The sequence below is a fragment of the Liolophura sinensis genome, chromosome 6 (genome assembly GCF_032854445.1).
Source record: "Liolophura sinensis isolate JHLJ2023 chromosome 6, CUHK_Ljap_v2, whole genome shotgun sequence".
NCBI lineage: Eukaryota > Metazoa > Mollusca > Polyplacophora > Chitonida > Chitonidae > Liolophura > Liolophura sinensis.
The window spans coordinates 31233048-31249588 of NC_088300.1; the positions used below are offsets into that span (position 1 = coordinate 31233048).

The 16541-nt window shown below is 37.0% G+C and overlaps 1 protein-coding gene across 1 annotated transcript in view; it reads right to left on the reverse strand.

Annotated features, from left to right (window-relative positions):
• LOC135467088 (1-phosphatidylinositol 4,5-bisphosphate phosphodiesterase beta-1-like) overlaps positions 1 to 16541 on the reverse strand; it is a 77983-nt gene that overhangs the window by 29873 nt on the left and 31569 nt on the right. The window contains 5 exon segments of the mRNA XM_064744849.1: positions 1957 to 2120; positions 3040 to 3140; positions 3483 to 3567; positions 4193 to 4326; positions 4674 to 4814. Coding sequence (XP_064600919.1) covers positions 1957 to 2120; positions 3040 to 3140; positions 3483 to 3567; positions 4193 to 4326; positions 4674 to 4814 — 625 coding nt within the window.

The following is a 16541-nucleotide window of genomic DNA, read 5'->3' on the forward strand; positions in this document are numbered from 1 at the left end:
TGGCTCCAATTCATGAACTTCCACGTCTGCTGAGGTTGTCAGGGAATAGTAAAAATAGTACAGCGTGCTAATTATTTTTCTGCTATTTATAAAGAGTGTCTACAGGTACCATCAATAATTAATACCATACTCTGTCCTGAAATTTTAATCCATGTTAGAACAAACATAATTATAACCACAATGATCTACACACACACCGTGTCCAAACTTGGTATAACATGGTATGTATGTAGTTGTAAACTGTAATTCTTCAACCTTTCCGCATGTTTGTAAGGTGTTTATTAAGCATATTCTGAAGAGATTGTTCTGTGTACACTGACAAAATTATACTTTTATTGAAGCCCTAAACTGACCAATCCAACCAATGTAGACTTGTCTTCAAAATCAAATTATAAATGTACATAAATTGCACTGAAAGTTGCTCTTTCATATGCGAAAAGGTTGAGGAAACACGGTACCTGTACAAAGGCTGGAGATACTTTTTTTTCACAAAGAAAACACTTAATCCTTGCATTTTCTCAGATATTGTAAGAGGATGCTATTATAAGTGTACAACACAAATCATACACTATGTGTCTACTACAGACGGTGACACTCTGTTCAAATTGCCTGATCAAAATAACAATGAAAATCTTGATTGACAAGAACAAATAACACAAACAAAACACGAGAGCTGAAACTTCACATCTGGATGTTAAACCACACAATGGACAGATAGGTTAAAATTAGGTGCCAATGAAAATTGATTTCCAGTCAAATATAGCTTTAAATTTATACATGTATATGAATCACCTTTAGTCAGCATGGCTTTAAATGAACATTAAATTTAATTCCAAACTGTACTTTGGTTTCTTTATGAAAGACTGCCTGAATTTTGGTGCAATGGTACAAGTCCTGAAATTCCACCCACATATTTCACTTCAGACTCTTTGTCAATGACTACCAATCTCCCACATAAGCCATAAACCATTTATAAATCCTGTTCAAAAAAATCCAACATAACACATGTTATACATATGTGTGAGCCATAATTTGCTCATAACACATATTCAAACATGTAGACAGTTTTTTAACTTTTTGGGGGGGGGGGGTCTCTAACTTTTTGAAAAGAACACCTTCAAAAATCATGAAATAGGGTAAAAAGTAAACTTAAAGGGCTGTCACAGGTTGCTACACAACAACAACAACAACAATCAGTTAGAGCTTACTACCAATATTCAGTATGATCGTAGGAACTGGTCACTCTGGATTATGTTAATCAGCAACCTTTGCATCACCAGAATTTGCAAACTTCTTAAACACTGAACAAGTAGACCAAACGCTACATTATGAGAGTATGTAACACACAATTGGTGATCCAAGTCCTGACTTAAAAGAGACACTGGTATTAATTGCACGTTTAGGTGTCAAAGGTTGATTAATCACGAAAAACAAAATGTGAACGTTACAAAAGATATAACAAAATAAAAACATTAAACAAAAAAAACAGAGCATAAAGGTGATAAGAATAGCATTCATTTACATGTGCCATGCACTAATTTCTACCACTGCTCTATATGGATAACTAACGCTGGCCTGATACACTTACCCACATCTGTGTAGCGAGGGGAGAAAATAGCAGTGTGGATGTAAGCATTAACATACACAGCATGACAAGCTTTGGTAAAGACAAATGCATACGACTTTCTCCTTTAAACAACCATTACATTAACAGGCTTAATTTGTTCACTTACAGTATTTCATTGATATTTTCAAGAATTACCCCAAGGAACTGACATACTGGCTGTTTCAACATATTTTTCACATACCCGGAAGTACAGTTGATATGCAAGAGCACATACCTCTTAAATTATCATTTTTTTACCAAATGATGTATTAAATATCAATCCTACAGCATGAAATAATTAAACAATCACTAGGCTGATCATTTTCTTCCTCCTCATCCGCATGACATACCTTGAGACAATCCCTTGGAGCTTTCAAACTGGCAGATGAGATCACTGGCTTGTTTGACAGATACATTAGGGTAGAGAATTTCATTCAGTCTAGGGTCTCTCTGTTCCAGATTCAGAAAGTTCATAAACTGCTCCACAGTCAAGTAAGGCTTTTTCTTTGCACCTCTAAACAAACATAAGATTAGTGAATACATATAAATGCAGTGAATTCAAATGAATACATATTTATTTAGTTAAATGGTGTTTAACTTATTTTTTGGAATGATTCACCAACACTGGCAGATAGGACACAACTGCATTGTGTTATTATACCTACTAGCAGTGCCTGGCAGAGTTTTGTCCCTTTGTTACAGTCACAGATGGCTGCGAAGATTTACGCATTTAAATGTTTTGGAAGTGAGCACTTTATAAGTCCCCTCTAGTTTATTTACAATTATTACCATGATTGGTGTTAAAACCTGTACTAAAGAAATTTTCACTTGTACGACAGCAGTCAAGTTTACAAGCGGAGAAAACCAGAGCAATGGGAGTAATTCACTGACCACAAAGTACTTTGCAAAACTCTTGACTTGTAACAGACACAGCTGAGCCAGCAAGACCTGGAGGGTTTGGGTCAACAACCCCCACTGGTCAAGAACCAATCAGCACCAGTGAAAACAATGTTTCATCTGGCTGAGCCAGAGAGGTCCCTGTGAATGTTAGACTTAATATTCTTAGACTTAATATTACAAAGTTTCTTTATGGATAACAACTTCTGCTTTATTTTTACCGTTTCGATTCTAACACTGATATCAAGCATGTTAAGATACAACCAGAAAATACTGATTACATACAAGAAGTATAGAGAAATGCGGAGAAAACAAGGGTTCTGTGTGGGCACCTGTTATGTGCATAGACATCTAATTATGAGGTATATTATAAAACATACATGTACACTGTAAAAAAGTATAATAACTGCACAAAACACAAGCACTGAAGTAATTGATGCTGCAGTAACTGTGTAGGCTAAACAGCACAGGCAGTGCTTATGTAATGATTTACAGCCTCAGATCCCGTAACAAATCACAGGGACATCTTTACTTACGTTCCTGCAAACACTTTGTCCACCTCTGTCCGCCCAGTTAAGTGTCGGTAAAACATCAGGAAATCTTCAAAGGAGATCTTGTTTGGATCTAATGTGTCATTCTGAAAATATACACATAAGATGACATATATGCAGTGCTCAGATATTGCAGACAATTTACCTATGTAAAAATTTATTTATTAGATTGTTATCAAAAGCACAAAGCGCAGCTGTGTTATCAATTTTAGGCAATCGGGCACAAGTTATTTCTAAAACCGGAGGACTCATCTGCTTCTGCATATGTCATGCTATCACTGTTTTGCCTAAATATGAACTCACGTTATATCATTTGTTGTCTTTTCGTTTTAAGTCAAATACAGTACATGATATGAAGACGCATCATTCATTAAATACTGAAGCACTTATTTGAACATCAGAACACATAATAACCATGACAGACTTACCTTTCCTGAGGGAATATGTGCTGCCTCTAAAGCTTTCTCCACCCTTCTCCGATCATCTCGGTTCTGGGCCACCATTTTGATAATACTACAACAACCATGCAGACAAAACATTTACATCAACAATTACAACAAAATCAAGACAGAGTAAATCAATGTTGTTATAAAACTGACCGTTCTTTTGCATGATAATTCATTTGAAAGTACTTTTTAATTTGCAAAACAACTACAAGCCTCATGTACCCCTCAATTTATTTGATTATATTTACCCTCTGTCTTATGTTTAACAGGATTCATTCTTCACACTTGTTGTACAGTTCTGTCATCTGTGCTTGCCGTAAATCTTCCACTTTTTCAAACTAAACCACTTCTTTCAGTGGAATTTACGCATACAATTATTCTGAAAATGGCTACAATGATTTATGTGTGTTACTAAATATGACACTTCATAAAACTTTGCAAATTATTTCTCTACATCCCATAGTTCTGTCAGTATATGTTTCAACACATTGGTCACACAGGCAGTGCAAAGACTGAAGAATTAAGGCATGTATAAATAAAACAGCATATTCTTTATGGTTGATTTTCTTAGATATTTTTTCTTTTTTTTTTTTTTAATCAAGAATACATTGTAATACTCAAACCGACAAGCTCTTTTTGCACCACAAGTTTGAATGCTTTTTATTTTGGTCAATATTCCAAGCTTTGCTTACTTTTTCACAGGTGCCCTGCCATCTGGGTTAACCATTGTCATAGCCTTTGTGAAAGCTTTCTCTAGAGAGGACAGTATCCCACCATTCAATGCCAATAGGTTTTTAGCATAACTCAGGAGCTCAGAACACCATTCCTAAAATAGGAGAATAGGAGAGTAAAGAAATGTCATCAATCAAGCTGCAAGAAGCCACCTGACAAGACGCACGCTCTGCCATTTCAAAATTGATTGCTGAAATGCTTTTTTTTACCCTCTTTTTCCTTGTGTCAAGATCTGCTAGTTTTTCTTTGAGTTTTCCAGCTGTTCCAATGCGTCATTATCTTCTTCAATATTTATTAGAGATAAGCATACCAGTACATACACTTAAGACACATGGCAGGTTTTTTTTTGACTTTTATACTGCTTGCTTCACAGAATTTTGCACAATCAAGATCACACTGTTCTGAAAACATGTACCTGTCAATAAAAACATTGAGCCTTACCTGGGCAATATCTGAGCTGCTGCAAACAAAGTTGAGCCACTCTACATTGACAAAGTCTGTCCCGTAACAGACAGACAAAGTTTTGTCCTCCAGGATTTGGTCCTGCTGCCCTATTGACAGAGACTCTCTCAGCTTCTGGTCCTGAAAACACATAAATTCCACAAATAACACAGCCATTCATTCATTTTACCTTCCTGAAAACACAAACATTCCACAAATAACACAGCCATTTATTCATTAGAAACTCCACAAATAACACAGCCATTTATTCATTTTACATTCCTAAAAACACAGAAATTCCACAAATAACACAGCCATTTATTCATTTTATTTGATTGTTGCTTAACACCATACTTTTTCACTTTTATGATAGCAATCAGTTTCACGGTTGGAGTAAACTAGGGCAACACAACCATTTACAGATAAAAATCCCATAATGTGAGAAACAAAAGGCTATTGGTCCGAACAGTCATATCAGTTCTCTAGGTAAAACTGCCAAAGAAACACACGTGTATATGCTTTTATTCAAAGACAGGTTACAGTGAAACTCAAAACAAAGGCTAAGTTCCCTCAGACATCCCACAACGACTTTCACAAGCCTATATAGCCTACACCCGGAATCACAAAGCAAACTTAGACTTAAGTCAAAATTTTAGATCACTTTAAAATTTTTATTTCTTATGTAATAATGGTAAAATATTGATTGACAACGTAAATTCTGGGTAAAATGGTGTAAAACAAATTTCAGCTAAAATAACGGAAAGGAACATGAAAAGGTTAATGATTCAAAGTTTGACTTACGTCTATGATCGCTCCATGATCCCAAGGCCAAATCATGCATGGTTTCAACCTATTACCAGTCACATGTATATATGCATCACACTTGCCTACATTACAGGATTTCTGAGTCCTCAATATACTAGTCTCACAAAAATATGCATTTGTTTACAAAAGAACAAAAACTTTTGAAATCAAAACCATCTACATGTACATATACTTGACTGGTTCAGATTTTGGTTTGAATTTTTATAACAAAATTAGCACAAAGAATGCTTGAATATAAATTAAATTACCGGTAAGCATGCGTACCAGGCACTAACATTTTTTAAAAACATTTTTGGTTTTATACAATAACATAACCTCACTTTATTCCTGGGATTAATTCAACACATTTCAAGAATTTTGCTCAGACTTCTAAATGTGGTTTCAAAATCTGAATTCCACAATAGGTACTTATGTACCTAATACCTAATCTTTTAACAGTGTAACATCACAGAAGTGAAAGTGGGGGCCTCTGTGGCTCAGTTGGTTAGCGCGCTACCACAGCATAATGACCAAGGAGTCTCTCACCAATGAGGTCGCTGTGAGTTCAAGTCCAGCTCATGCTGGCTTCTTTTCCAGCTTTACATGGGTAGGTCTACCAGCAACCTGCAGATGGTTGTGGATTTCCCCCGGGCTCTGCCCAGGTACCTCCCACCGTAATGCTGGCCGCCGTCTTATAAGTGAAATATTTTTTAGTACGGCATAAAACATCAACCAAATAAATCAAATAAATAAAGAAGTGAAACTTAATAGTCCACCGCCAATCTGATGTTAACTGTTAATTCAACAGTTACCATTCAACAGCTGGTGTTACCATTATGGTAGTTGAGTTTATACCATTCACATAACACTACATGCTGGAGGTTATCATTACAGTAGTTGACCCCAGAGTTTATACCATTCACATAACACTACCTGCTGGAGGTTATCATTACAGTAGTTGACCCCAGAGTTTATACCATTCACATAACACTACATGCTAGAGGTTATCATTACAGTAGTTGACCCCAGAGTTTATACCATCCACATAACACTACATGCTGGAGGTTATCATTACAGTAGTTGACCCCAGAGTTTATACCATCCACATAACACTACATGCTGGAGGTTACTAAAATGATCATTAGCATTACAAACTATACCATGTGATTTATTCAACCCCACATTGTCACATTTCACCAGGTCTTGATAGATCATTTGACTAACACCATGTGAACAGATCACATGAGTGTCAGCAAATGATGGATGCAGCAAAAATGACATAAATTGTTTTATTTCTTACGAGGGCACAACCTACAGTGGGCCTCTGAAAAGTGGCACTTTTATAGGTGGATGAACCCTCAAAGTGTATTATTTTGTACAAATGTATACCGTCCAACACTATATAAAACTACATCATAGAAATTGCTCATCATTGTTTTCACCCATACTGCCATATTAATGCCTAAACCCTTTTATCTGTATACCTATAACTATATTTATAATGATCATAATATTTTTTTTGTGCTGGACACCACAAGTGTAGAAAAGTTTAACTGTTGTTTTAACATATGGTATGGTACTCAGGAATTTTAAATTCATGCCATGGGCAGGGAAGAGGGCAATTTTATAAACCACCGACCTCTGGCGAGTTACTGGCAAACTTTCCACTGCTCGACATATTTATACCACACTGTGAAAATGGTATACAGACTGTTGGTAGTCGAGAAATGAATACCAAGTGTAAGAACCAGAGAGGGTACTCTCACATTCTTGTGCTTCACAACAGTATTTTCCAGTAATTCAGAGGGAATATACATGAAATATGCCTGTGTTATCTTAAAAGAGCCACTACTCTTTCACAGGCCATGTGCAGTCCAGATCAACATCTGGATCAACAACCGCTGTTTACAATTCATGGACATTCACAAATCTTGTTCTTTCACATTATTTTTGTCTGATAAACTAAGATCACATGCTACAAGCATGCTTATTTGAAATGCTTCATTTAGTTTCCATCAATTAGCCGATTGTGGTTTTATGGTTCTTAATATGACAGTAGTCAAGTTTCAGTGTAGAATGAAGGATTATGGCTCAATGCCATTTCAGGGTAGACAAAACTAGAGAATGACCCTTTAGATAACTGAGCCAGCGAAGGTCCAGACATATGTGTGTACGCGTACTATCTAACAGACTTACAAAAGTAACAATATAATATTTGCTTTCCGATTGTCTTCCCATTTCCCTGTTTACCCCTGACGCTGCAATGTATACATGGCGTGTCATGGGATTGTCTGTAAAGTACATATATAAATATGCTCCGATCATCATCAGTCAATTAAAGTTATCATACTGATAGCTAATCCCTGTGACATTAGGCACGCCTGAGCACCCTTCACTCAGCCACCCTGCTGCTGTATGTACACTGGGCAGTGACACGGGAATCCCCAGCCACCCAGCCTATTAATTAGAGCTGCGTCTACCTGCAGTCAAGGCTTGACCCAAATAATAAACAATCATGGCCACTGCCCAAACTTATTGAAGATAGGTCTTTATCTCGCTTCAGCACTACTACCAATATAGCGTTGCCCGGGCAACATCAATACATGTACACTGTACCTATAGTAAGAAATATCCTAAAAAGTTTATGTGCGCATGTAACAATGTACATATACTGTCCATGATTAGAGCTCGTAATTATCATGAATATAGCATGAGGTAGGAAGAGGATGAAAAGATGGGAATCTCTGCCTAACAGCTACCTGGAAAACTTACCTGTCTGCACCTAAACCAACCAGGCATATATCAAGTACTTGAAGCAGTCTATAAAATATACTTTGCAAAAAAACTTAAATGGCACAGTTGCATATAGGTATAAAAGCTCTCCCACAGAAAAAGTAGTCCTTGACCAATGAGAGTGTGAGTTCAAATCCAGCTTCTGTTGATTTGGATGCCATTTTGTTCAATCAGAATGGACAGAGACAATATGAGATGTGGTAGTCTCATCACCCCATAAATTCTGTCCCTTTACCGTCGTACAACTGAAGTAAAATATCAATAAAATCAACACTCTTTGAACTAGAACTAGAAATTCATTTTGCTGTACTGCATATACATATAAGATTTTGCAAGTATGGGACTACTGGGGCTTGTAACAAAGAAGAATATTCCATCTCAGGCATGAGGACTTTAAGGAAACAATCGTTCAGTTTCCTTGTCGATTCCCAGGTTAACAATTCCCACAACCGTAAGTCCGTTTCTCAAAAAAAAAAAGGCTTGGTCACTCACTCAGTACTGCTTAGTAAATATTTAACACAGATATTTGTCTGAAGACTTGAGTCGTGAGCCTTCAAATTGTGGTTTAATTGTCATCAGGCGCGTGTACTTTGTTGCCATGAGTGGCCTCATGAAAAACTGACCTTTTTCAATCTCTGTGTACAGCTAGCCTGCAAAGCTATCTTCCACTATGGGTAGGAAGTACCACAGCCGATGAATTACATGTAGGACAGAAAGCCAATCAAGTTCCTTGAGATTCATTTAACTGAAAGGCTGTTGTGGAAGTTTAACACATACTTCATTACTCTTCGGCTAGGGGAGATACATGTTATTCAAACTGACAAAGTTTAGAATACCCAGTTCCCTCCCTTCTTTTTTCCATAATTTGCACTCAAAAGCCTTAATCATTCAGCGAAAAAAGTTGAGGGATTATGGTAATTATGCCAGAAACACCTTATGCCAAAATTTGTTTTATAAAATGCCACTAATACTAAACTTATTACAGGTAAATAATTTCCCATAGCAGAAATTGTTGGGAACTGAAAAAAACATTTCCAACCGTTTCCCAGGTCAAATACACACGGAACCCAAAAAGTGTTTTCCAACAATTCTGACATCCTCATCCTCATTTCTGTTTCACAGCTCCAACCTATGATCATTATCATTAACACATACATATACATGTATGTGGATGAATCCTTAAAAAGAGTATTAAAAAACAAACACTGTTGTATTTAATTATTTCATAAATCTGTACACTACTCAACGCTACATGTATATCCCTTTCAAAAAATGTCAGTTTGAGGATGTTACATTTTGGAATCGGACAAGGTACACTGTATAACTCAAATCGGACAACATACACTATATAACTGGAATCCGACCAGGTACAATGTACAACTGGAATGGGACAGGGTACACTGTACAACTGGAATCCAACAAGGTACACTGTACAACTGGAATCAGACAGGGTACACTGAATAACTGAAATCGAGTTACACTGTGTAACTGGAATGGGACAAGGTACACTGCATAAATGAAATCGAGTTACACTGTATAACTGGAATGGGACAAGGTACACTGCATAACTGGAATTGGACAAGGTACACTGAATAACTGAAATTGAGTTACACTGTGTAACTGGAATGAGACAAGGTACACTGCATAACTGGAATGGGACAAGGTACACTGTATAACTGGAATGGGACAAGGTACACTGCATAACTGGAATCGGACAAGGTACACTGAATAACTGAAATCGAGTTACACTGTGTAACTGGAATGGGACAAGGTACACTGCATAATTGGAATGGGACAAAGTACACTGCATAAATGAAATCGAGTTACACTGTGTAACTGGAATGGGACAAGGTACACTACATAACTGGAATGGGACAAGGTACACTGTATAACTGGAAGCGGACAAGGTACACTGAATAACTGAAATCGAGTTACACTGTGTAACTGGAATCGGACAAGGTACACTGTACAACTGGAATGGGACAAGGTACACTGCATAACTGGAATCGGACAAGGTACACTGTATAACTGGAAGCGGACAAGGTACACTGTATAACTGGATTCGGACAAGGTACACTGTATAACTGGAATCAGACAAGGTACAATGTATATCTGGAATCGGTCAAGGTACACTGTATAACTGCAATCGGACAAGGTACACTGTATAACTGGAATCAGACAAGGTACACTGTATAACTGGAAGCGGACAAGGTACACTGTGTACTTGGAATCGGACAAGGTACACTGTGTAACTGGAATCGGACAAGGTAAACTGTACAACTGGAAGCGGACAAGGTACAATGTACAACTGGAATGGGACAAGGTACACTGTATAACTGGAAGCGGACAAGGAAGACTGTATAACTGCAATCAGACAAGGTACACTCTATAACTGGAATCGGAAAAGGCACACTGTATAAATCAAATCGGACAACATACACTTTATAAATGGAATCGGACAAGGAAGACACTATAACTGGATTCGGACAAGGTACACTGTATAACTGGAATCGGACAAGGCACACTGTATAACTGGAATGGGACAAGGTACACTGTAGAACTCAAATCGGACAACGAACTTGGTATAATTGCAATCGGACAAGGTACACTGTATAAATGAAATCTGACAAGGTACACTGTATAACTTGAATCTGACAACGTACACTGTATAACTGGATTCGGACAAGGCACACTGTATAACTGGATTCGGACAAGGTACACTGTATAACTTGAATCAGACAAGGTACAGTGTATAACTGGATTCAGACAAGGTACACTGTATAAAACTTGAATCAGACAAGGTACACTGTATAACTTGAATCAGACAAGGTACACTGTACAACTGGAATCGGACAAGGTACACTGTATAACTGGAAGCGGACAAGGTACACTGTATAACTGGAAGCGGACAAGGTACACTGTATAACTGGAAGCAAACAAGGTACACTGTATAACTGGATTCGGACAAGGTACACTGTATAACTGGATTCGGACAAGGTACACTGTATAACTTGAATCAGACAAGGTACACTGTATAACTGGATTCGGACAAGGTACACTGTATAACTTGAATCAGACAAGGTACAATGTACAACTGGAATCAGACAAGGTACACTGTACAACTGGAAGCGGACAAGGTACACTGTACAACTGGAAGCGGACAAGGTACACTGTGTAACTGGAATCGGACAAGGTACACTGTATAACTGAAAATGTCATTTAAACTATATTACATGTGTATATATATATATATATATATATATATATATATGCTCCTGAAATCACACTGATGTAGCAAGAATGCACATGTACGAGTGACTATATTCCAAGGGCTTCAAATATTAAATACAGCTGACTGGGCTGTAGGCCTGAACATTATGGATCATTTGTTTTCAATCAAACTGCACATACATGTGCGTATAACTACAGGTACACATGTACACCATATATGTATATGAAAAGAGCATTTCTGAGCAATGACAGACAAATATCATTAGTGCCCTCCCCCACTGATGGCTCTCATTACCTGAGCCTTGTGCAGAACAAGCAGGTGATTATCCTTTGATGTTGAAGACGATGTCACCATCAGGAGCAGGTTGAATGTGAACACTTCCCTGTTCCCCGATAAACTTTAGAGACACATGCTTGTTCATTATGAAAGTGAGTGAGTGAGTGAGTGAGTGAGAGCAGCTATCAAGATTTTTTACACATACACTGCATACATGCATGATTAAAGTTCATTTTCTTGCCCCCTGCAACTGTTAACAGGTTTTATATAAATCTTTCAGAGTAGGTGTAGAATGTATTTAATGCAAACAGTTCCTGTAATATTGGCTTTAACTTATCAATATGCCATAACATGATTCAGACAATATTTGGTAAACCCTCAGAATGCCACATAAGCACCCCACTCCTCTCCTCATATTTACATAAAATTCGATGAGACATTTTAATTTCAAATTTTCAATGTTACTTTTTTGTTATCGTGTATGTGGCACACCAAAGGTTGTGAATAACAACATTCCTCTTATTAACCCTATAAATGAATAAAACTTGGATTTGAACCTTAACAGAGGTAGACATATTTACTTACTATCATATTTGAATGGTGTTTTTTTCCCCTTCCCAAGGTGTAAAAAAAGTGAGGGTTTGTATGTTTGATTTTTGTTCCTAAACTTAAATATGCAATCGAAAAAATGTATTAAAGGTAGGTGGCCTATTTACGGGTCGAGGATTTAACAATGAGGGTTGAGGATTTAACAATGAGGGTTGAACAGACACATTTGGTGGAAATTCACCACCTCAATTCAATGGTGCCTGCATCTGACAAATCTTCTAACAGAAGGGTGCAAGCAAACCATCAGGTACTGAGTTTAAGAACACAATCTCATTCAGTACGTCAAGGTCCTCTCAAATGCAGCAATACTGCAGAACACTTTGGACAACAGCCAACAATTAGGACCCCTAAATAGAATTTATGCACATGTATCTTCCATGGAACTCCACTCACATGAATACTGAATACTGCTTTATTCGTATTTTATGCCTTACTTGGAAACACACATCTGTACTTAAAATGGTCATATTTTGAGACACCGTCACATATAATAAGGTAGTTATTAGTTAAAGGGACTTGTACAGCCAGAAGTAGCACTATAATGTACACGTACCAGGACGGCAGCTGTAACTGGGTTAAAATGCTTCAGATGTAACAATTCCACTGTTCTCAGATCAGTTCCTTTATTTTGTGTGATAGATAGATCTGCATCACTTCAGGCACTTTTTGCTTTACCAGGGAAACTCCTGTTCTCCCACCCAATCAATATGTCCAAATTTATTCTGGGAGTAATCAATTTTTCAGTATGTGAGGCTAGACATAAATCAATAAATGTAAATTATGACTTTTCTCTCTTTTTTTGATATGTGTAAGAAAACAGGCACATAAATATAAATAAATATAAAAGCTTTCTTTTTCAATGTACAAGTAGCAGCCGACAGTAAATGTACCGACAACTTGATAATGGCACAAATAAATAAATTCGGATCAATAGTGCAACTGTATTTTGCACAAAAAAAAAAGATTTTGACATTTTGGAGCTTCTGTACAGTGATAGACATGACTCTTGAAGCCTTTCATAGAGAAAGAAATGCCATTAGCAATCAACGTATTCTTGCCACACAACAGCTGACACAAAGGAAATTTCTAAGGAAATATCAACAGTGCTTTTGGTTTCGTACAATCACTGTAACCAATGAGGAAAACAGCTAATTACAATCACTGTAACCAATGAGGAAAACAGCTAATTACAATCACTGTAATGAATAAGGAGGACAGAGTGCCTTTCATAAAAATAATTAAGATCTTATCTATGCAACAGTGAATGCCTCAATTTACCTTACATCTATAAGACCGGAAAGAACTGAAGAATTCCGCTTAAGTACATTTTCTTTGTTGTTGGCAAAAAACTGGCACTCATACAACCAGAGAAAGTCGGAACAGCTTTGTAATACCACCTTATCTGTACCATATGTGTATATTATACAGTGCATGACCCAAAAAATTTCCCCAAAAGTGCATTTTCAGAGGCAAATAAAAGTCACAAAATATTACTTTTGGTGCTGAAACTTACATTGTGACATAGGTTATGATCCTACCATTCAAACGACCCTCAAACTACTTTTTTAAGATGTAGAACTCACAGATTAATTAATTTATTTATTTGATTGGTGTTTTAGGCCCTACTCAAGAATGTTTCACTTATATGACAGCAGCCAGCATTTTGGTAAGATTTATTTATTTATTTATTGGATTGGTGTTTTAGGCTGTACTCAAGAATATTTCACTTATATGACAGCAGCCAGTATTATGGTGAGATATATTTATTTATTTACTTATTGGATTGGTGCTTTAGGCCGTACTCAAGAATATTTCACTTATACAATGGTGGCCAGCATTATGGTGGGAGGAAACTGAGCAGAGCCCGGGGGAAACCCATGACCATGCGCAGGTTGCTGAAGACCTTCCCACTTACGGCCTACATGTTCATGGGCAAAATGTTAGGTCATTTAAGCCAACTGCACATATGTGTGAGCCTTGCATGAGTAGGAAAACTCTGTCTCAGCATGAAATTTTAGGCCAATCAAAACTGACCCAATTTTAAATCTTCTACCCTGTGGTTCAAGTACGACAGTTCCTGTTTAAAGTACATGGGAAGAACTCATTTATTTACTGAACATCAGAGTCAGGGTCCATCAGTCATAACAATCTGAACACACTGCCTCCTCTATTAACTGGTGATTAAAGACTACATGTAAGTCAAATAATCAAATGTTTTTTACCATGTTCTTGTCTCAATGTATTAGCAGTAACTTGGCAAGTTTTGCAAACAACATGTGCAAACATGTGATGTCTGTTGTTTTGAGCAGATGTGGGACTGTCATTTACACCCTTTGCTGGGACGGGGAATTTCGCACCTGCATGTAAATTCAAAAATCCCACATTCTTGATTATGTCAAGTGAGTCTTATTAGCACATTCACATTTTCTCTCTGGAGTGCAAAAGCGTGGGAGTGTGATAGCAAGTAATTGATTTTCTTCCTTTTAGCAATTAACTCAGGGAAATACCAAAACCTTTCTTATACAACTTGCCTTACATGCATAAAATGTTCTCGCCTGTTTTTTGGGGGTTTTTTTTCTTTTTTTTTTCTTCACCAAGTTTAAGTAAGCTGTGCTATATTTATTTGTCTTCATATTTCTACATACATACAATCAATAAAACCTTTGTGTTCCCTATTAACTGTCCCTATGGGATTCCAGACTCCATAGAAAATGGCCCCTAGACATACTTATTACTGTGGCAAAGCAATCATTTTCCTCTAAAGAGATACATGTGCTGTGTGCCATCTGAACATCAACATCTCTGCAAATTTGACTATATTTGCACGATTCCATCATCTCAAAATTAACACCAGAAAGATTAACTACACAGACAACATCTGCTTTCTCTGTACAGATGCTTTGGAAGGATTGTCTTCACAACATATACTCATTCATTCACTCATTTAAATATAAGCTATATGTACTACAAAGTTATAAATTCATGAAAGGTATCATCTTGAATAAAGAGAGGATGTATTCACCTTCACACAAGTATGGCAAATGTCATGAAAAAAGCACAGGAAGTTTATCTTGAGTTTTTCCTCATGCTGGCCTCCTCTCTGGCCATAAGTGGGAAGGTCTGCGGCAACCTGCAGATGGTCATGGGTTTCCCCCCGGCTCTGCCTAGTTTCCTCCCGCAATAATGCTGGCTGCCGTCGTATAAGTGAAATATTCTTGAGTACGGCGTAAAACACCAATCAAATAAATAAATAAACAAATCTTTTTCACTTGTTTATTATGTCAGGATCTTGTATAGCAGAAAAATCACAAATGCAATCAACAAGCACTTGCATGTGTCCAATTAGCCAATTGCAAATATCAGCAAGAAAAAAAAGCATTCAATTTATACCCAATATGAATAATATTGACTCTACATTAAAAAATCTATGTATTTATTTTGTCCTTTTTGTTTAATGCTGTCTTCACTAAAATATGTCCTTCAACAAATGTACAGGTATCAACTGGGTAAAAAAATGGATGTACATGTAGATATACCTGCATTGAAGTTTTGCTGTCTAAACGTCAAATTAAGAAAAAAAAAAAAAAAAAAAAAAACAATGGTAGAGTTTCGAGTTGGAACTATATTGTCGGCAAAGGTAAAAACAGTCCTACTGTGTCCTGTGACTTGTGGAAAATGTTCTTCTTTCTTTTAGAAATTTCGCAGGTTCACAAACGTTCTGATTTTCTATTTTCTCCATCATTCATCTATTCTCAATGACTTTCGACTACACTTTTTTCAGACGCTCATGTTACAATGAAAGTGATCAAAAATAGGTCTCTAACAATTTTGACACCTGACATGATACAGCTGGACTATTTCTACCTTCATGGATAAACTCGCGTCTCCCCTCTTGAAATGCACAGCACCAACAGACACGTACATGTACATCTGTTTTTGTAAATGTCACCCTCTCAGTTGACCTGTACAAATACATGAAATGTTGTGAGAAGTGCACTACATCAAAGGCCCACCAGAAGCGGATCTGCACACTTTGGCTGGTTTCAAGTCACTTCCTGGACATTGTTTATCATGAACACAGTAACCACTGGGTTCCATAAAATTAAAGCAGGTCGTCAAGGAATCCGCCATTGACCTATGACTGTTGCTATGGC